General features: G+C 36.3%; 1 protein-coding gene across 1 annotated transcript; it reads right to left on the minus strand.

The window, feature by feature from the left end:
• Positions 1-2,766: 2,766 nt before the first annotated feature.
• Positions 2,767-22,875, minus strand: LOC128985228 (thrombospondin type-1 domain-containing protein 7B-like). Its single transcript, XM_054404617.1, has 15 exons — positions 22,817-22,875; positions 22,602-22,720; positions 21,333-21,530; positions 20,853-21,050; positions 19,928-20,123; positions 19,291-19,429; positions 18,401-18,576; positions 17,822-17,966; positions 17,299-17,546; positions 16,580-16,704; positions 15,802-15,944; positions 14,312-14,525; positions 12,769-12,948; positions 11,555-11,692; positions 2,767-10,014 (listed from the first exon to the last, which is right to left on the minus strand). The coding sequence occupies exons 1-15, from the start codon at positions 22,873-22,875 to the stop codon at positions 9,818-9,820; spliced, it is 2,475 nt and encodes an 824-aa protein (XP_054260592.1). The 3' UTR covers positions 2,767-9,817.
• Positions 22,876-23,197: the final 322 nt, after the last annotated feature.

Here is a 23,197-nt window from a genome sequence, read left to right on the forward strand (position 1 = left end):
CCAAATTTTCTGGGGGAGCACCCCAGATCCCCTTCCGTTCTTGGGGTGTGTGCAAAACTTCACCATAAAGCCCCCCCCCCCTTAGACAAGGTCCTAGAACCGACACTGACTAACTATTTTATAAATATTTATTGATTAAATCATTAGGTTTTGAAATGAATGACTGCAGGATTTAGCAACCATTTCTGAGTATCCAAACTGATGGTTTGAAGGGCCTACTCCATCAAGTAGGCACCTATTTCAAATAAAATATTACCGGAATTAAAATTGTAAATGACCAATATAAAAACCTTTTTTGAAAAAATAAACAAAAACCACCAAACTATGAAAACTACATTAAAGTTTCAAAAATTAATCCAAATAATTTTTTTAATAAAAATGTATTCATAGAAGTCTTTTGCGTGTTGAACTAAGTTTGTTAGGGATATGTTTTAGCTTTTACAACATTTTTCAATTCAGCCAAAAATACTTTTCTTATTTCTGGAACTAATTTGTTAAGGAGCTTTCTGGACTAATCTTACATTAACAATTTAAATATGCAATAAATTGGTTCAAGTATGATTTAGTTTGAAGGAGAATGAAAACCATTCATTGGCAGTTGTGAATTCAGGGACATTTGGTTCTGAAGGGATTTATCCCACTGGAGCAGAGGATTGGCCATTGATCTTTCAAACCCCCGCCCCCACCCCCACCCACTCCCCCACCACTTCTCCCATTCTCTCCTTACTTCATCTCTTCTCCCCTTGTATTGCCAGGATTCTTGGACCATTCCTCCCCATCTACTCTAAATTGGAATTACCTACCTCAGTTATTGCTTCCATGTAATGTTATGTTATTGGAAAATCTATCACATTATTATTTGCTTGGAAGTGAAATTATTATTTACAAATTTAACTTTTATTCCCCTGTTGTACTTGTAATGGGGTGTTTAATAAGCTCTTTGAAGACACTGTAGGAAATAGCGTAATAGGAAATAGGTAATTTGATATATTATTATAAAGAAGAGGTGGTGTCTGTTTGTGTGTTTGTATAAGCTAAACACAAAAACTACTGAACCGTCTTGGCTCAAATCGCACAAAAATAAAGCTAAAGCTCCGAGGACACATATAGAACTATTCCCGCTTCAATATTTACCTAGGACTCTGTCCCTTGGGATTTAAAATTTCTGAAGTAACAAATTGCTATACATGGCAACAAAGAGCAAACTTATATCTTTAAAAAATTTAAACAAGCAGAACCTACAAATGCACTTGATTTCAAAATCCCGCACAGTCAATTTAAACAAACTTAATACTGAAATAAGCTAGATTCTATAAACCGTTGCCGTATCAACCTTGGCTGTCTTCCTGAGGTTTATGAGAATAACTTCAAACCTTCAGACTAAGTGAATTTCCATTTTCCTCATTATATTTTCAATAAAATGTCTCCTTAAAAATGTTAGAACATTACACCACACCATTGACAGGTTTGGGACTATTGTGATGCTTTTCGTTTACAGTACAAACTACTCTACACCTCATTTGGTTATACACCGTTGACTGTGAATCCTTAATACCTTAAAATCAATCATTGATCCTGGGTGATAGGTAGCCTAAATAAGTCTAAGTTAACAAAAACACACAATAAAACATAAACAGATAAATTGTAAATGTAGTCAGTTTTCTTTTGTTGTCTTTTTAACTAGGTATTGACAATATACAGGGAATAAAAGAATTCCAGGATTTTAAACGACCGTTGCTCGGGGACTATTTGAGATAATTAAATAATTTAAACGCCAAATTTAAGGGAAAAGAACACATTTTTTCTCCTACTTTGATAAAATTTGGAATAATAAAAGAAATCTGATTTTCAACAATTTTATATCAGCGTAAAACTGGCAAGGACTGCACGCTTAGTGCAATTGGAGGGTTTATCTGATGTCTTAACTGAATCGTTTAAGGCACAAAGACTATCTTTTACGAATAGCATCATGAAGTGTTGATTTAGATATATTCAACTGAAAACTTACGGTGTGTGAGTCACAATAGCAGCCTACCATCGTGCACCTGTTTTGCGCATGCCAAGATCAAAGTTTCCTCCCTTGCTAGGAACTTAGTTTTTTTTTTATTTTAGCTTCAATTTGACATATAAAATGTTTAGTTACCTTGAACAGTACCTAAGCAATTACCATTTTAAATCTCGGCATTATTTTATAAACACACTGTACTTTGCCAAGCCTTTACTCAACTTTTCACCTCCTAGGGCAAGGCGGTCAAAATATCACATTGGCAATATGTCTATATCAACAAAATTTCTCGTACAGTAAGTTATCTATTTGCGAGTGAAATTTAAACTTAATTGATCGATTAGTTTTGGAGAAGTGATGGAAGGATAGACAGTTAGAAAAACTTCCCATTTTATAACGATATAATCTTACATGAAATTAATGGTCTTTAGGAAGGGTTATGTATGGGTTAATATGATAAACAAATTATTTAACTAGCAAAACTGTAGTTGGCAAATGGAATTATTACAGTAAACGCTTGATCATTTGAGCTGGCTAAACTTAATTCCTTCCCAAAAATGGCTCCTCTTGGCTTTCTGTTAAAATCTGATCATTAAAATAATACACAAATTTTTATTCAATGGATGTCAATCAAAATTTTAACAGATACATTTACCGATTTTGTTTATTAAGTAGAGAATTAAAAGTTTTATTTTTCACTAGAAAATATATGAACTCGTTTTCATCATGGGAAAATGAATTGAATAAGTATAATTTAATAATTTTATTATACTCATTTTATATTTATATAACATACACGACAATAAACATACAAAAAGTAAGGTAAATGGACAGTTTCCCACTATTTTATAATATAGCTTATTGTATACAACATTTATATACAAGCTTATACACATACAATATTGTCTAGTGTCTACTCAAAATATATAGGCCAGATATGTAGATGTACGAATCCAGTTTGTGTATAACTACAGAAACCCAATCTCCAGTTTTAACTGTCATGGATTTTGTATAGATTATTTTAAATATACATAGATACAATGAACTTTTTTATAAATTACTTTTTATTAATTTTCCCCCGACTGATGAAAAATTTTGTTTTCCCCCTTTCGAACCATCAACTAAAACTAGACGTAGGAATTATTCCAAGTATTACTGAACCTTAGGTAGACAATACAAGTTCGATGTACACATTTAGATCCAGCAAAAACCTAAAGAAACTGTAGGGAATGCCACAGTGCTAGTCAAAATAGATTAACATGTGCGTCAGGAACGAAAGCCGACCGAACAAATATCAAACTATTTACATGTAATATCAATATAAAATCTAGAATAGGTCCAACAACTAGTCTACGATACACAACCTTATCAGAGCACCTCGCAAGATGAACGAGAGACAACCTTGGGTTTACAGGCTTGTGGACAAGTAATGAGTAAAGTGGTATGATCCTACGGTATTTTCAAGTAACAATAGTCAACATACGTAGTCAATGTATTTTGAAAATATTACAACAGAATGTAAATGTTGTTTTCTGCTCTTGAATGTGGTAATGTAAATTTCTGTTGATAGAACTCTATAAGATCAATATTTAATTTGCTGTTGTACATGTCAGAGTCTTGAATCTATTTAGTTGATTGTTGAAATTGTCAATAAAGCTTTTTGATGATAAAATGTTTTTCTTGGACTTTGAAGATGTTTGAAAACATAGTTTGAGACCGCCAAGGGTATTTGTAAATCTAAATTAGAATATACTTGACCATACCACATAGGTAAAAATTATACATCCAACAAAATGTGTAAGCATCTAATAAAAGCTTTACCATTGTTACTTGAACATTTTTTTCTGTGATAAGCCAAATGATACATAAAACATCTAACAAGTAACAAACATAACAATAAACACTCACTATATTGTTAACGGAAAACAGAAACAAACACTTGCCACAATTATATTGTCCGTGGTAACATTCGATGTTCTTACACTAAAAGAAGAAGCAAAAACGTATCACAACCGCAGAAATCAGACTCAGAATCCCCTCAAAGGATAGACGAGGAAAAGCTTAAATAACCTGTTACAGCTAACATGTTTGTCTTGTGGGTTTTACAGGTGTGGTTCTCAATTATCAAGCATCAACAACAAACAGATAATATTCACACTTGAGTTTAGATTTTTAGAAGTCAATATACGAGCAGTATAGTTATGAGCTAATTATTTAGCTATTTTTGAAAACAACTGCATCCTTTAAGTTGCTAAAATACTAAATAGATAGGTACAGGTTAAAATATTTTTTGGCCATGCTTAGAGTACCTACATAACCATCTTCAGTATTCTTAACTGACAATTTTCATTGAACAAAAACATTCCTTACGTACTAGTTCCAGCATAAGCTTTAATAAAAGCTACTTAAAAGTATGTACACATTATTTCAGATATTAATATTTAATTTAAGTAACAAATTACGTCTTTATAAGACATTGGTTGGTCCTTAAATTGGTTTTAACTTCTCTTTGTATCTTGCTCAAAACAAAGTACCGTCTTTTAAACTTTAACTTTTAATTATTGAGTCAACGTTTTTAGTATCCATTCTGGAGAAAGTATCAGAATTGATTAAATATTCAAAATTAAACTTGTAATTTTGTTGGGCTAGGGACTGATGTTACTTACCCACTCTTCTTAAACATTTACGTTTGACAACAAAAAACAATTTTCTGTTCAATTTTTAAAAGAATATCCCATGATAACAGAGCCTGATAGTTGACATTGTGATAAACGATAAAATTGTGCAAACTTCTGCATAAAACAGTTTACTCATCAATCAGGTACTTCTTAAAAATTCAAAAAAAAAAATCTGCTACAAATGTCTGTTTGTTGTCGATCAATCTATAACTTATAGTAGACGTCTCTTAAAACCTTTCAGTACAAAAACATCTATGTGATATAAAATATCTAGTGTATAAAACATAGATGTCTAATTACACACACGAGGGTTTAAATAGACTACAGTAGAAGAAAACTGATTTTGCGATATAGAAATAATTGCTAGGTAAGAGAACTATGACATTTTATACAACATTAAAACAACACTGGAATGATCTGTGAAAAGTAAATCCTCACATAGACACATTAAATGTGGATATGCAGAATCCTTCATGTTATTCAAGGAACTTTTGCCAATAGACTATTACCGTATTTCATTAGTTGAGTCTACTTATATTGTAACTTTTATAAATCTTATTTATTTATTTATTCATATCAACGGATACACCATTTACAAAACAGTTGTAGAACCTGAATAAAGATCTAAGCAAGGTTAGTTCAAATGATATACTTTGAACTTCTCATTCTGTCCTGAAATTTTAATGTGTAATTCATATAAGTTGCGTTTTGGATTCACTGATGTCAACTAAAATATTTCTTTCTCATTTTAAGGTATATCTTTCACTCTTTGGTTATAACACTAAAAGTGATTACCGGTATACATTTTATAAGATTGAAAATTAGTGAACATTCAGGTATGTATGACCTATGCAATCTATTAAAAAGAGCCAAACGAGATTTTTACAGGGAAAGATTGTACCAGAACAATAGGAATCCAAAATTGTTTTGGGGACTGATCAATGATCTTGCTGGCAGGCCACGTAATAAAAATTCATTTCCAATTGATAAATTTATTCCCAGCATGTCCCATGATACTCAAGCCGCAAAACACGAGATAGCAGATGATTTTAATAACTTCTTTGCTTCTGTTGGAGTAAATCTATCGAAGCAGATAGATGCGGGTGGGACCCCAGTGGTTGTTGACTCTGACTACAGACTGGACTCTACTTTCACATTGCAAACTGTTTCTGAAGACGTACTACAACACATCTCCGAGCTGCGCGGTGGCTCAGCTCCGGGTCTGGACGAAGTTTCGGCTGATTTACTTAAACAAAACGCACTCATAATTTACATTCCGCTGCTACACATAATTAATCTATCTCTACTGACTGGTATATTCCCGGCTCAATTCAAAACTGCAAAGGCAATTCCTTTATTTAAAACAGGTTATCCAAAAGACTGTAACAACTTTAGACCAATCTCATTGTTAAGCGTGTTTTCCAAGGTTTTAGAGCGTATTGTCAAGGAGCAGTTGGTGGAGTACCTTCATAATAACAATATATTATCTAATTCACAATTTGGGTTTAGAAAAGATAAAAACATCTCTGATGCACTTTTTGAAGTATGTAAATCTATAAATAACTCAATGGCAAATAACAATCGTTCAATGTTAATTTTCTTAGATTTAAAAAAAGCATTCGACTCAATTAACAGAAACTTGTTGATAACAAAATTGGAACAGATCGGTGTCAGAGGCACTGCTCTCGCCTGGTTCAAAAACTATTTATCTGACAGACATCAAGTAGTTTCCATTTGTGGTATGAATAGTGATGCAAATTCAATTGAGTATGGGGTCATTCAGGGAAGTACTCTGGGGCCTATACTTTTTCTAATCTATATAAATAACATTTCAAAACTGAACCTGGATGGTGAACTATTTTTATTTCCTGACGACACATTAGTTTTGTTAAAGGGTCGTTCTTGGGAGGATGTCAGGTCTAAAGCTCTCCGTGACCTCTCACTTCTAAAAAAATGGCTAGATCAAAATATGCTCTCACTTAATGTGAACAAGACTAAATTTCTTCCGATATCACTCAGTACAAGCACTGATTATAGTCTAGACAATTTGAAGATTCATTGTTGTGGCGACCATAACAGTATATCTTGTAATTGTGAATACATTGAAAAAGTAGATTATTACAAATATTTAGGTGTTTATTTTGACTACCGAATGAGGTGGTCAGAGCATGTAGATTTCTTAAAGAAAAGGATTCGTAAATACATATATGCTTTTAATCAACTGAGTGTCATTTTGGACGAGGAGGACGTAAAGAGAGCTTATTTCGCTATTTCGCTTATGTACAATCCTTGATTTCATTTGGTATTATCTGCTGGGGAGCATGCTATCACACCACCTTGGAACCCTTGAATGTGGTCCAAAGATCAATTTTGAAAGTAGCTTTTAGAAAAAATAAAAGGTACTCCACTGATGCGCTATTCCGTGAGACGGGAGTATTACCAGTCAGACATATTTTCATTCGGTTTCTTCTTAGTCGCACATTCAAAAACTCAAACACGATCCTTATAGCAGTCACACATCAACACTACACAAGATATTCACACAATGTTGGAATATCTGTCCCTCAGCTACATAAGTCAGTTCTAACTACTAACTGTTTTTATGTTGCTCAGATTCTATATCGAAATCTAATTCAAAAATATAATATTCAACACATTTTTAGTTTACCCTCATTACAGAAATTCAAAAAACAGATGCTTGTTTTACTGCAGACGATTACCAATGAAGAGGCCGAAACTTTGATCAGACCTAACCTTACTTGACCCTGACTAAACAATCCTTGACCCTTCGACCCCCTCGCCCTCACAATGTCTCCTGTCTTAGATTGCACTGGCTTTGGTTGTCGTCGCCGACATTCTCTTATCCGCTAAACGATCAAGTTAAATTAACAAGGCTTAAAAACCTTCCCAATTTTAGTGTGTGCCCTCAATTTGCTTCCAGGCCTACGCACAGGCACCTGCCCCATGTAGGCCTATCCCATAAGTTAGGCAAATTTTATTTTATTTTAGAAATATTGTACTGTTAAGTTGTATAGCTACTCTCTGTTTTAGTTTATATTCTTGGGATAAATAAACGTTTTTCATTTCATTTCATTTCATGTTCATTCCTCTTGCTTTAGAAGGTCTATGTTCAACTAGAAAAACTAGGTAGTTTTGTTCAACAACAACAAACATTCTGATAATAGTCAACCACAAAATTAAATTTAAATAAAAGAAAAAAAAACTGTTATTACACTCCAGCTGTCAGACAACAAAACTGAGTTCTTCGAGGAACAAGTTTTTAAGTTTCTTAATTCTATTTAGTCTTTGGTAGCTGTTAGGTTCCAGGAGATGGAAAACCCACAGTGACAGCATTATAATTCTCAGCCTTGGAATAAAATAATAACTTGATAACATTGTAATCTATCAATACTTTAATCAAAAACTAAAACAACCTATTTTTATTCTCGAAATACTCCTCTATTGGCAACAGTTTTTTACATAATTGGTGTCTTGATATGATGGTAGAAGCTACATAATATAGTCAATCTTTCTACAACCTTGCCAAGCTAGGTCAAGTGCTGCAAAACTATCTGATAACTGTGCTCGGATTGATTTACAAACTGAACTACACTGACCGTAAACGATTTCCTAACGTACAAGGAACGCTAAAATGTCGGAAATGGCTCGGATTCAATTTGCTGCAATCATTTGTTAGTGGTCAACAGTACATTGACTTCAGACTTGTTCAGAGTAGGGAAATATAATCAAAGAACTCAACTGGACAAATACTGTAGAATTGTGAAATTTGATATCCATGTATCGCTACTGTTCCTTATCCTGGAATTGTCTTCCAACGACTTAATAAGTATGTCTCTTCTGTAACTTAACAATTTGTTTTCTACAATAACATTTGAAGGCTTTTCCAACTCCAACATAATATCTTAATTAGCTCAATGAATTCCCTTTCACATATTCCAATTGGGTTTCTTTTACAGAATCATTAATTTGATTACAAAAAAACTTAATCAGCTTTGAGCAAAATATAATACTGCTAGGATTGTTGCTTTTAAAGCTGATACTACTGAAAAATACTTTGTTTTCAACCATCACAAACAACATGATTATTTGACATTCCAAAAATGTCATAAGCACTCTAGTTTGTACTATTTTCAACAATTAGTTTCAAGTGTAAAACTGATTGTGAAAAGGATTTCACTTGTAAAAGGGTTAACTTTGGAAAATAAAAAATCTCGAACAACAGTTTCGAGTACATAAGTATAACATCAAGTTAATGTATTTCTATGAATATTGCATATTGTTTAGTTAAAATTTGATCTCCTAAAATTTGTTAGAACCTAGTTTGTACGTACTGACAAAAAATGACTTAAAATTGTTAACATTTCAAGTAATTTAGCTTTTAGTCAGGACTAAGACGATGTCGTCTTGCTCTAGGCGACCCTCGTCTACCATTACTTTGTTCGAACGTTAGACTGCTTCCCCGTATTACTGAAAATATTAAACGGCTTTTATTAGTTCACATGGTGATGTAATCGGCAGCACAAGCGATGGAAAGTGAGTTTTGTGAATTGCACATGATGAGTGAAACAGTTTGCCACAGCCAACATAAAGTGAAATGAACACATCTTCGACCAAACAAATCCACAACTTATGCTACACATATTCTGTAATTTCTTATTCAAATTAAACAACAAAAATACGAAAAAGCCTTCAAAAATTATCAGCAGTACGCTTTAAAACCAGTTCAGCTCGCTCAAAAACTTTTCAAAGTTACTAGTGTCTACCTCGCTTTTTATATACAATACGAAGCAAAAATAGAAAATTTACATTGATCTAGAATAAAACCGGGCCCTTCTCTCCTGCAGCCACGAAGTTTACCAAGACCGTAAAAAGAGATATGTATAAAAAATTTGCACAAAAACCCAGTGCTTGTAGAGTGGGTCAGGTCTAGCCAAGATGGTGACACTTATTTGACTTTCGAACCTAATTAAGGGCTAGCATGAGGAACAAATAAAGACTAGATAACACCAATACATCGACTTGACGGTGACATTGTAGATATTTCTTCTTCCGAAATTCAAACGAAACCCATCTTGGATGCGAACTCTGCCCCATCTACCGCGGGACGGGCAGCTTAACTGTCATCGTCATCGTTAAGGTTGTTTTTGCCATCGTTGATGCCAAGCAGATGGCACTCATCAGCGTTGTCTTTGCAGGGGTGAGCGCTAGAGTATACTGACCAGAGCAAGAAGATGGAGGCTGCCACAAACACGATGAACACGCAACCAATCCCGATCATTGCAAACATCCACACGTTCAGGTCGTCGTCTTCTGGAACAAACCGTCGACTAGTTAACAGACCACATGAGGTGAGAGAGATGTTTCTGTCTCCAAGACATCAACCAATGAAAATTAAGTTGTTGTAAAGTTACTTGTAAAACATGGGATTTTTATGCAGATAATTAGTTATTTGATCAGTTCACTTTACACTTAGTTAGTTGACCAGAGGCAAGCAGTATCTGAATATTAATTTCAAATAACTTTCCCAGTGGATGTGAACTGAGCTGAGCAAACACCTGACATGTGTTTGACTTGTGGGTTACTGTTATAAGACAAGGAAAAATGAAACATTAGTTAAAGCTGAAAAGAGATACAAGTAAAATAGTACAGGAAAAATACTAAATAAAAATGAAAAAATTAGTTCAGGGATGAAACTTTGGTTTTAACTTCGTTTCACCAATAGAAGTCAAGATCCGATGAGTCCCTAACAGTCCCGATGGGGGAACATGGTTTTTAGGGCGTGGGGAGGGGGAATTTTGATATAATTCATTATTCACGATTTGAAGTCATTTAGGAAGTCGTTTTTAAGGTTTGTATACACGGTGAATCGATAGGAACCATATTTAGGTCGATAGAACCACCTCCATAAGAGATTTAGCGTATTGGTACATCTTTAGTTGTTATTTTTTCTAGGAGGGGTAGGGGGAATTTTAAATAATTTATGATTTTTGACTTATGACTTGTTGGGTGTCGTTTTCAACGGATTTCTACATGCCAAATTGAATGGAACCACTATTTTGTCGATATAACTACATTATCAACAGATCAAAAGTACACAGATACAGCTTATTTGTGTATACACACGTTGTATATAACCTTTTATATGTATAAGGGTACAGCTTATTTGTGTTAGTACATGAATTAAATTTTGATCCGGTGTCCTGAAATTTTAGACATTTTCTTGCTAATTCAATGGATAAACTTATGACAGATCATTAACCATTTTATTGACACAATACTCAAGGGAAAATGTTTTAAGGATTGTTGTTAGAATGTTAGGCCTTCTTTAATGGGATACAGGTGGCACAACAAACTTTATTGTAGATTTGATGTAACTCGTTCGCTACCCCAATAGTACAAAATTTGTCATTCATATGGACCAGCGACAAAAAATGTTTCGTTTACATATGTGACAGCCAATTACTACACATAGATAGACTGCCGCCGCATATATGCGATGGCTGATCATTAAATTGACTGACGTTGCATATTTGCGTCGGTGTCTCAAAAAGCGTAAATCTTCGAAACAGTATTTGAAGGCCCTGAATTCTCTGTAGTAGTCTACAGATATGTCTGTCGCATACGTGCTTCAATTGGTCTGTGGAAATGATGATTTGTGTGGTCCAATGGTGGCCAGGAGATTATGAGCAACATCTCCATGATGACAAAAACCTTCCAACTAAAACCATCACTGGTTGAAAGTTATGCCAGTGACTGTGCGAAACTATCACATTAGTGAATAGCGAAAAGGGCGTTTTGTGTGACCCTTCTTTGCCATTGAGGTACAACATAGGGTAGAATAAAAACTCACTCGGGTAATACAGGCGAGCTTGCACTTGAGCTTGCTCTAGACAAGCAAACTGAGGTTGGACAACGGCTCCGTCTATACAGTTGCAACGGCCTCCCTTCCATTCACACAATGTCGGCTTCTTCTTGCCGTCACATCCACCTGAGTTAAAAACACATATGAAATGTGGTTAATGTTGTGAAAGATATTGCCAACAGATATTGCCAAAAGATATTGACCTGGTACACTAGAACAGATTTCGGGGGAGGGGGGGTATTAATTTTGGTGTCAGAAAAAATTGAATTCAAAAATATAATGCTAAGTTCATTACAGGCGCTTAATCAAGATAAAATCTTTGAATCTTGTGTGACAGAAATTAAAGCAGGCAAAAAAAAAATTTAGTGTCAAGAAGAAGAAGAACTTCAATCGGTTCCTAGAAAGGTGCACATGAGGTACAGTTACTCCTAAAACTTAAATTGCCATAAAAACAAATGCGCCTGGAGGAAAAATCTGTGGTGTCGGTGCCCACCAATGGAGGGTTAACAAAAGCTTGATTTGAACAGAACTTTCATACATTTTTTATGAAATGGTGACCATACGAAGGTAGATATTTTAAGCCATATGAATGGAGATGAGTGTAGGATGAGTGTAGGATGAGTGGCACGATCTTGTAGTCTTGTTACTAACTAAGGCTGACAGGTTCCTTAGAGAGCTGTTAATTAATGACCCATACATCCCATGGCAACTAAGGGATGGAACACTCTAGAAAAGTGTTTCTCAACCACTTTTTTATATAAACATTTTTTTTTTAGATTTAACACAGTTTTAAAAAGATTTTCAAAAACACACTGAAGTTGCATATTGTTGAACAAATGTCTGTAATAGGAAGTAATTGAGGTATAGTAAAGGATGGAGAGTAAAATTTATAGCTCTCAAAGCAGAACTACGGGTGGCAGTGCAACATTGTCACAGAAAGACAGCAAGGACTGCAGAAAGACCAGCCTGACCACAAAAGAAATTAAATAATAAGCCCGCAGAAATTTTTGGATTTTCCCAAGTCAGTTGCAGTAAGTTGAAAAACTTTCTGTATGATAGTTCAATAAATTACAGTTATGACACCTCATATTTTAGAAATAGACCACTGAACATAACCAAAATTGCTTTAAACTTTTACAAACAATTTAAAAGTAAGTCCACAAAACTTTGTCTTAGCAAAACCGACAAGAAACAATACATACCAACGACATGTAGTCCATCGGAGCGTTGGCAGACTATTTGTCCGTTAGGAGCAATTGTCCATGAGAATGTGAGGCAAGGTCCGAGGTCGCAGGTTCGAGTTTCCCACAATGCCTCGGGACAAGGCTCCCCTCCGTTGGACTGCGGTGGCCTCAGAACTGCTCTGGATCTGGTAGCATAGCCTAGAAAGTAAGAGATCCCCTTAGAGTATATATTTTTAAAAATTGTAAACAAAATTGAAACTCGTCCCAATCTTTAAAAATAATTATTTAGCTCAATAATGGAAACATTTTATTTGCTTCCGTAAGAAAAGTTCTTAGGCTGGTGGGAGTTTGGATAGAGCTTGTAAAGGAAGAATTTTTTTTTGAAAATTAAAAAAAAATTAGGAAAAAAGTGAGTTAATGGTGATCAGAAAGAATCGGAAGATGAAGCAACCAAAGTTTGATCGGAAAAAAGAAGACGCCAAATTTGGAGGAGCAGTTTAAAACTTTGCTAAAGGTGAAGTAGGAGAGCACAGCTAGATTGGGAAAAGGTGCAGGGCTTTATCAAACAGTGAAGCACTTAATGATACTGAGATCCAATGGAAAAATGTTCAATGTATAACAAAAGGTCAATATTTACTTACAGTAGACTCCCTCCTATCCGGACACCTTTTAACCGGACATCGGTTTAACAGGACTACACTCGGCAGGAATTACATCTCTTTAACCGGACAATTTTTATCAGCACATCGGTTTAACCAGACTAGATTGGCAGGAAGTGGGCGGTACTGCGACAACTGTTCTCGTGGGAAAGATTTAGCCATTTCAATGAAAAGTATTAAAGTATAAGTATTTGAGACCAGTAATCACGTGTCTAAATACAATGCTTTCCTAAATTTAGGTCAAATACTGTATACAGTATGGATTTAAACGGTCCGTTTTAACTAGTTTTTGGGGATGTCGGTTAAGCGGAAAACCCATTATCTGCACTGGCCTTGGTCCCGAGGAGTCCGGATAAGAGGGAGTCTACTGTATGAGGAAAACTATAGAATGTGTCCTGTTATTATGATGTACTGACGTGTATTCAATAGATAAATAAATCTACACGAATGTGTTTGAAACAAAATACAAGTTGGGAAGTGAAATTTATAGGGATAAGAGTAAAATTAATGTGGTTTAGAGATAGGAATGAAGAGATCAGAAAAGGAGTAATTGATGCCTGCTTAAGAGAAAGTAAGTAGAAAAAGCAGAAACAAAATAAGTTGGGCTTGTGGGAAGAATAAGAAACAATAGGATTCATAGAGAAGAGGAGTTTGTGGTGATAGAGCGAATGAGACTAAGAAAATGACCGAGAAGAAAGTGGATTTATGATGAGAAAAAAACGTGGATAAGAGAGGATTGAGGAAGAGGGTATAGGAGCACAGACATTAGAACGGATCAGGAATAAAACTGAGATCCAAAACTGGTGAATAGAAGTGTAGGTGATTAAAACAGCAACAAATATTGTTAAAGAATTATGGATACAGTAACATGTTTGTCTTAATGTATTGATCATTTTCATCACCTGTCGTATCCTTGAGGCAGTCGCCATGACAGTGTGACCAATGTGACCATTCGCTGAGTTGACAATCACTGTCACACGGGATGTGACACGTCTCCCACGACACTGGCTTGTGATTGGCCGAGCCAGCACAGTGCCATGCCTCCACAGAGCTGTTGTCACCTCCTCGGACACATGTCACATTACGGTTTCTCACACCATGGCCGCACATTGCTCCCTAAATTAAAAATGAAATAAATAAAATTAAATTGTATGAATAATTAATTTTATGCTAAAGTACAAGTGTAGAGTAGGAAATTATACAGTTGTTTGTTAAATAAATACTAGTATATTTCTTTCTCTTTCAAAAATATATTTTTTACCCAAGATTTAGAATTTCTTCTTGGAACGTCAAATCAAATCAAAGTATACTTTATTTCCAAAATACCCCCTCTGTAGCAAACCTACCGTCCAATCGAATTACCATTTGCCTGAATTGATTTTCAATTCAATTTTTTTTATAACATTAGGTTTAATGAGTACCTAGGATTGCTGCTACAGGGAAAAAAGTGTGTTTTTTAGTAAAATATTTATAGCTTAGTATGAATATAAAATATATAAATTTGCCAAGTTTGATCAAAATATATCCATAAACAAGCAAACTACAACATTTTAAATATTTTCCATAATAATAACATAGGAATTTTACTGTCGGGTCAAAAAGTATAGATACTTGAGTTTGAGTTTTTATTGCAATGTAACAAGTAGACGTAGAAAAATGCAAGTTACATCATAATTTTACGAATTTATTCCTGCGTTTATATGTGTGTTGGTTTTACATTTTTTATGCAGTTTCAACTCATCCTTTCAGCGGGTTGAATGAAAAAAGTACAGATTCTTTGGCGCTTTACCAAAAATGGGCGACTTTAACATTTTATAAAAAAAAACTACTGATCTAATCGTCATGACATTTTAATAGCTTTTAGAACATATACTTATAAAGCATATTTAGAATTTTTAGAATTTTTCGTCAATAAAAAAAAAACTCTCTTATGGTTTTTGTAAAGGCATTTTATTTCAGCGCCGGACAAGTTAGAAACAACAACGAAAGCTTACATTAAAGCTCTTAAAAAGATAAAAATGAAAATAAGTTACACATTAGCTAAGTGGTCTTTAATAATTATAATGGACGTATAATAAAAGCTGTTATGAAATGAAATAGTGCGTGAAATTTGTACCGATATCGATCCACAGGCAGGGAGTTCTCCCCGCCCAGGACCGGTTTTGGCAGCACTAATATTCCATTTTTACAGTCAGGCTATTGTTAATTTGCAATACTTTCTCTAGTTAACAAAGTTACTTTACTTTACACTTCTATTAAAATACCTAACGTAATCCATAATATTCTAAAATTTGACTGGGTCCTGATCCTAAATTGTTTTAAATATATTACATAAAACTTCTGTGATAAAACCGATGCCCATGAGGCTCAACTACAGATATATTTAACTCACATGAAGTTGACACTCAGACCAGGGTCCAGTTTGCCAAGAGTAGCAAGGTACGGCTGGGCAAGGCTTCCACTGTACCAAGGGTGACGGACAAGGGCGACCAGACGACGAAGGGTTGGTGGAGATGAAAGCATGACGACTCACACCTGTCAATAGACAGACAATCTCTACTAATATAAGAGGAAAATAAAAATAATGTGATACCTATCTGTTGATTTTTTGTTGGATCGGTTCCTTTACTTGAAACATTCAAGCTTGGAAGCCAAAGACACGATACATCTTTCCCATTACAGTATGTCAATTTGCTTGATTACTATTTTGTAAAACTGACTGAAAATGATAGCTATCTGGTAGTGTCTTTCACTAATAACACAGACATTGGTGTTTAAAATTCGGTTGTGCACTCTATCTTATCACCGGGGTCAGTACTGTATATACTAATCTATTTGACTAATAGTGAATTCGTACCTAATTACCTTTAGATCCCCATATGATTACCAGAATTGTTTGATGACAGTTGTGGTAAAAAATTTAAACATTTAAACAAAACTACTCTTACCAAACATCGAATCATTTAAAACTGTAACATTTTATTCAATTACAGTGCAATTTAAATAAATTTAAATAATAAGTCCTAAGGACTAAGACAAATTTAAATAAAATAAGCTTGGTAACAAACTGCTCCATCCCCAAGATGGACCTATTTTATTACAATCATCAGGGTACATGTCCTTAAAATCTAATTGTTTAAATATGATTTATGAGTTTCAAAGTCACCGACCTGTCTCTCCGCATTGACACTGGGTGGCATTCCACTCACTCCACTCCGCCACGTGGCAGTCCACTGGACAGTCTACGTAACACCACTTCTCTGCCGGGGTCGGCTTGGTCTCCTCACTGCACCAGCTACATTTCAAAACCAAATTAGTATCAATTTGAAAGTGAAAGTGATAAAAACACACTTAAGAAAATCATACTCAGCTTACTACACTGCAATAAATGTCATGGAATAAATTGTATTGAACCAACCATTTTTTGACGTATAGTAATGAAATGAAAAATGTCTTTGATAGGAAAAGTTAGGACTTGCAAGTCCTCTCTATACCACTTAACCAAAGTTCATCAAATCTAAGTTGTGGTGCAGTGGGTAAGTTGATTTTAGTCATTAGTTTAGGTGGCCAACAATCATTGCTTGAATTTTGTCAATGTTGAGTTTAAGTCTGTTGTTTGTGGCCCAGTGAGTTATTGATTCAATGTCAAAGTTCATGAGTCGCACAGCAGTATCCAACTCTACATTGAAGTGGGAGTAAATTGTCAGCATACAGATGGTAGTGTGAGTTAGTGATATGATCTGTGATTTCATTGATGTAAATTCAGAACAAAAACACCAAAAACAGATCCTAGAGGAACACCTCTAGTTATCTGCTTCCATGTGGACCAGATATTATACTGTTCTCCAATGATATGTCAATGTCAATGAAGAATATTGTCCGTCCTCACCTGTCCTCCACAGGCCTAGAGTCACTCCTCTGACAGTAGATGGCTCTGGTTGTCATCCCCTCACCACAGGGGCTGCCACCCAGGGGTAGACAGGAGCTGAAGTTGGTCACCACCCAATGGTAGGTGAAACAGGTGATGTTCAGTTGGCAAGCCTGAGTCTGTATTGTATGCTGACAGGTAGCTCCCCTGGTGGCGGCAGCACGTAGCAGGGAGCGTGTCCGTTGCTGCTGTCCGTTACCCACACAACCCTGGAGACATTGAAAATACAAAATGTTTCAAAAGTTGTATGTTTTAAGTTTCCTTTTGGCAGTGGCGGATTATGACCTCAGCGGCCCCTACGCACATGTAAGCTTGGGCCCCCCCCCTCATGGGCATCATTTCTGATTTTCAACCGGTGGCATGATCTCTTGTGACTTCCCAGAAAACTCTAAACCCTACTCCTACCCAGGGTTTGCAACAATACAACAACATCAAAGGTTTCCCTTTGAGCATACAACACATTATAGAAAAGCTGTTGGATTACCTTAGGACATGAGCTCCACTCCGACCAAGCGCTGAGAACACAGTCGCCTGGACAGGCTACATGGCAAGCGTTGATGTCCACTGGCTGTGTTGTCCAATCACAGTACTCGTCATCCACAGGTGTGTCTGTCCGAGTGTCAATACACCTGTCAAAGGACATAATGTTGAGAATAGCCAAGCATATTGAAATGAGAAGACCAGGACTACTCGTCAATATTACAAGTATTTTTAACTTTTCATTAATTTAATAACATTAAAGTGAAACAAAAGGCTCTAGCAAGTATGCTTCTTGTTATTATGCTTATTATAAACTTATTATTATTACATGATTATTAGAACTTAGAATTCACAATGTGCTTTTTTGTTTTTTACCTCAATTTCATCTTATTTTGATATTGGTTTTAGACCCTTCCTTTCAAGAGGCATAAAACCGCTCAACTGGCTTTTCTTCCAGTTTCAACCTAGCCACTGAGGATTCCTCAAAAGTGTGAAACGTCTGGTAGCAATCTCAAACTGATCACATGGTTGACACAACAAAAATTCTGTGTACTAGTAACACCACAAATGATGATGGTCAGACCTGACTTGACGGTACTGGTCTCCTGTGCCACATCCTTGCTTGCGGTCGGCTGGTATCAGGATACACTCACTCCATCCTCCCACCTGCCACTGGAACACTTCACACGGCACCTGGCACAGCTTCCACTGGGTCTGTGGTCCACACTGTCTACCCCCTGCATTACCAGGTTGTGCCACCTATCACATCAAAGAACATGGTTTTGTAGCAAAATATGAGAGTGTTAGCTAAGCTTGGCTGATCATATGCTTAGCTTATTTCATTCTCACCACTTAGTGAATTTATTTTTCTCTCCCAGCCATAGGTATTTAGGATAAAAGGTACATTGAGGTGGAAAACTATGTGCTCAATATTAGCTTCAGATCACATTGGCCAACAAAATTATCATAGCTACCTTAGTATTAAATAATGGAAGTCGTAAAGGAATAAAAGTGAATAGCAATCAAAGTGATAAAGCTTTATGAACTCAACTTTTGACTCAACGTGTACTTGGAAGTACTTGAACCTTGACTTTGAGAACGACAACATGATTATTATTGTCATGATTTGGTTCTGGTTGTGACTGCTAATGGGTGTAAACAAACATCTGATAAACCTTTTAGTCCTCCTAACTGCAGGCAGTATTATTGAACAATAACCATTAAACTGAAACCGGCTTTTCATTTAGATTTTTGGTTTCAACAACAACCAACAACCCACTTATACAACCGACTTTAGCAACAGCAACCCCTTCCTAACTAGGAAATCTCTGGGATGCAAAACCTCATGGGCAGAACGCAACAGTTAATGAAGTACTTTAAGTTTGACCGTCTCTGAAGGAATTGGGGTAACCCAAATGGCCCACAATGTGGGTACTTAAGGCTACAGTCCTCTACACGATCGTCATACTTTACCTGTCTTGTGCGGTTCTGCAGCCCGGGGCCACACCTGACGTTGCAGTCTCCCCAGGCCGACCACTCAGTCAACTGGCAGTCTAAAGGACAAGGCACCAGGCAGGGCTCCTCTTGTAGTCCAGAGCCTCCTCCACACATGCTGTAACAAACCAGCAAGAGTTTTTATGAGGATAGCAGGATTACATGAATATGAAAGAGTCCACTCAGGCACAAGAAACACAAACATTACTTTAATTTACTCCAAAGATATATTTTTTTAAACATAGTGGTTTTAATTAAAATATATACGCTGTGGGTCGTGGGATTTGCCATTTTAAATGTAGTTTTGATTTGTTTTCAAAGGGAAAGGAAGTCCATGGAAGATAAAGGCCATCTTGGATTTTCTCGCTACAAAAGCAATGTTAATTTTGACAATTTCAAACAGCCCCTGAAGAGTTATTTACCATCTCAAAATATTTTTTTGGAATACCAAAGTGGTTGTAATTTAAATATCTAGTGCACTTGTGCGATTATAAATTTTCTTTGTAGTTTTTTTAATTGTTTTATGAGTTAGAATGTCTAGGCTTCAAGGACTCTTAACTAGGGAACAGGAGTTTTAATGCTATTAATGGTCCAAATTTACACTTTACTTTCTCACCTTGGGTCCACCATCTGATCCTTGTCATTGTAGCAGCCGACAGCTCGGTACCGTGTGCCGAGGCCACACCCCTCACTGCCATTGGTCAGACAACTTGACCAATTAGAGATGGGACGAGAGTAGTACATCTCACAAGGACAAGGTTTTGTCTCCACCAGAGGCATCTCTTGACAGACAGCATGTGCTTCTGACAGACCTGTGGGTAAAGTGGGAATAATGCAATTGCTACAATCACACTAGGCAAATGTTACTACAGTTTTGGGTTTTAATTAGTTTACAATGTTGTCAATTAATATTTTTTTTTTTTTAAAGAAAGGGAGGAGATTTAAAATAGTAAAATAAATGGTAGTCAGCAAATCTATGAGGAAAAAATAGGGCAATACAAGGGATGTCTGTGATATTAGATCTCCAAAGAGCTTCCGCCTGATAGAGCAATCTAACTCAAATATAACCCACGGCCAATTACACATTGCAGTCTTTATTAACATTTTTGTTGTTTAAGAGGCTAACCTCAAATAAAAACACCAAATGACAGATGGCAATGAATAAAAGTTTATGTAAAAATGAAAAAAGTACGTGTGAGTAATGGAGTAATGGTACAAGATCAAGATCAAATTTGCAAAACCAGAATGTGTTGCATCTATAAGTCTTTTCTGAGAGTTACAAAAGTTAAGGACATTTACTTGTGGCTGCGCATAACCAAAGTGATTGATGATATCTTTAAGAAAGCCAAATAGTTGTAAAGAAAGCTTTGGTTAAGTATGCTCGAATCCAATCTCCAGTGTCGAAATCCAGTCTTTGGATCTCAAAGGATTAAACTTTTAGACTACCTTCCCATACGAGTATTTACTACATTTACAAATCCAAACACTAAAATGAACTAAAACTCGTCAACTCCAGAGTTGGTGAAGACACAGTATCCTACCGATAAGTTGTCTGGTCCGGGAGCGTTTTCCGGAGCAAGGCTGCTGACACAGGCTCCACGAGGACCACTCAGTCAGCTGACATGGTACGTGACAGTCCATGTGGCAACGCTGCACAGTGACAGGCAGCGGCGCCCGAGTGGCAAGACAGAAGCGGAGCTCCACCTTGCGATCTGTACCTTCCTCATTGCACCACAAGTCTGCAATCAGAACCAACTGTTATTTACCAGTGCACTGGCAGCTTCTGATACATGGTACAACATAGACTTTTTTTTGTCAGGCTCTTCTGATAGTCTTGAAAAAAATCATTATCATTATACACTTTAGTTTTGTTCCATTCCAACATTGTGTGATTCTAAAGCATAATTTTGCAGATGTGGCAAAGTGAACATTTCCATGCGTTGGAAGAAGAAAGAAGTAAATACTTATGTATGCTTATGTACTAATGACTTATAGTGACTCTTGCAAGCGACGATACATACCCCTAGTCCTCAGCCCATGGCCACAGCGGACATCATGAGCCACCTGACACTGGCTCCACTCTCCTGTGCCCCACTGGTGTCTAGGGCATGGCTCACTGGGGGTGAAACACTCCCTGGTCTCCTCCAGAGGTCCACAGTCCGAGCCTTCCACCACCACTCGATAGCGCGACTGTTGGGTCGGTCCTGCTCTCGTACCATCTGCAGGCAATACACCAAGTGTAGGAACCAAATGTGACCACCCGTCGCTCACACCATGCGTTCTCTATAGTCCTCGCCACCCTAAGTTGAGGCAGCCAAAGGCCGCACTAGATACACGCCATGCGGCCTTGGGCTGCCTCAACTTAGGGTGGCGAGGACTATAGCATTATTAAAGTTTGAAATTTGTTTTGTTAAACCTTAAAGGAAAAATACAGTGTAGGCTATAGCTTGAGCTACCATCATGTGCAGACAATATTGTGGGCTTCTACTCTCAAGGTGTACTAATTATTGTTTTCTTTCAGGTTTGTTTGTTTTCTTAATTTTGATTACGGTGGCACTATCAAGTTCTCTGTTTGGTTTTTCTTTTGTGATTTTCCAATGTTGGCTAGGTTTGTAAACATACATTCTTACTTTTTAATGTTTCTCGATACTTTACCCAGGTACGGGATCAGATTCCAGGTAATCCACGATGTAAAAACTTTGTCCGCAAAAATCCCTTAAATAACAATCTCTAGTTACATTATACCGGACAGAAACACAGGGTTATTTGCACTCATCTCCAATAAGAATGTCACAAAACTAAATGGTTGGTACGTCTGTTTCCTGATTTTAGATAGCTGATTTTTTAAAACAAATGGTAAAGTTTATATTTCAAAGTTTGTTTTGACAAGGTTGTTTGGTCTCAGTTGCTTAGTTAAATACTATGAGACCTGTCAGTTAACAAAGGACTACTAAAACACAAGAAAAGGCATTTTGTCTTTTAGAGTTTGCTTGTACAGATGTTAGAGTTCTGCGGACTTTCAGACCAAATTTAGGAAGGGGACACCTCATTGGAACTCCATAGCTCTTTGGGTGAGGCAATTTAAGACAACTGGATGTTTGGGTGCCGGGACTACAATCTAGGATCACTTGAGGGATACATGTAAATTAAACCTTTTACTGTAAAAATCAGTGATCGAGAGGCTATACCATATAAAAGCATCTTTATCTGATCCACGAGGATGATAAATTGATAGTGTCTGATCTATTGTTGGTTTAGACATCTACAAAGAATTTTTACACAACACATACTAGGTTGGCAGTTCTGGGGTGGACAGGGTGACCACTCCGACCAAGGAGAGACCTCACATTGTACTGGACAGTCCTGCACACAGCTACGAGACGTGGCAGGCTTGGGCAGCAGCTCACATCTGCAACAGAAACACATTAACCTAGGGTAGTTGATGAGGATACTTCTCTTCTACTGCATATTATTATTGATTATAAAGGAGTGTTACAGTCAGTACCTTTGAAAGGGACTTAAAATCAACTGAAATTTGTACTTCAGTGAGTTCAAAGACTCCATCATAGGGTTCGCTTAGCAGTATATTAAACAACATTTAGTACACTTTTTGACTTTATTTGCTTGTTGAATCCTTCTGCCCATCTATTCAAACAGGGCCGAAATAGACCATTGAATGGATTTCTAAAAAGAAGCTTATGGTGGTCTCATCTATATATATAATACGCTAAGCCGATTTTTGTAAACAGAACTCCTCCCTCAATTTTCGACCGATTTTAATGGTTAAAGTGTCAAAAGAAAGGCCATGATCTGTAGTTTTGCAAAGTGTTTTTCGTTTTTTGAAATCTTTATTAGTTTGGGCAGGATCTTCCATCAAAGTTGGGTT

Source organism: Macrosteles quadrilineatus, unplaced genomic scaffold (assembly GCF_028750875.1).
Source record: "Macrosteles quadrilineatus isolate MER2022 unplaced genomic scaffold, UCM_ALF_1.0 Scaffold_2__2_contigs__length_208266976, whole genome shotgun sequence".
Taxonomy (NCBI): domain Eukaryota; kingdom Metazoa; phylum Arthropoda; class Insecta; order Hemiptera; family Cicadellidae; genus Macrosteles; species Macrosteles quadrilineatus.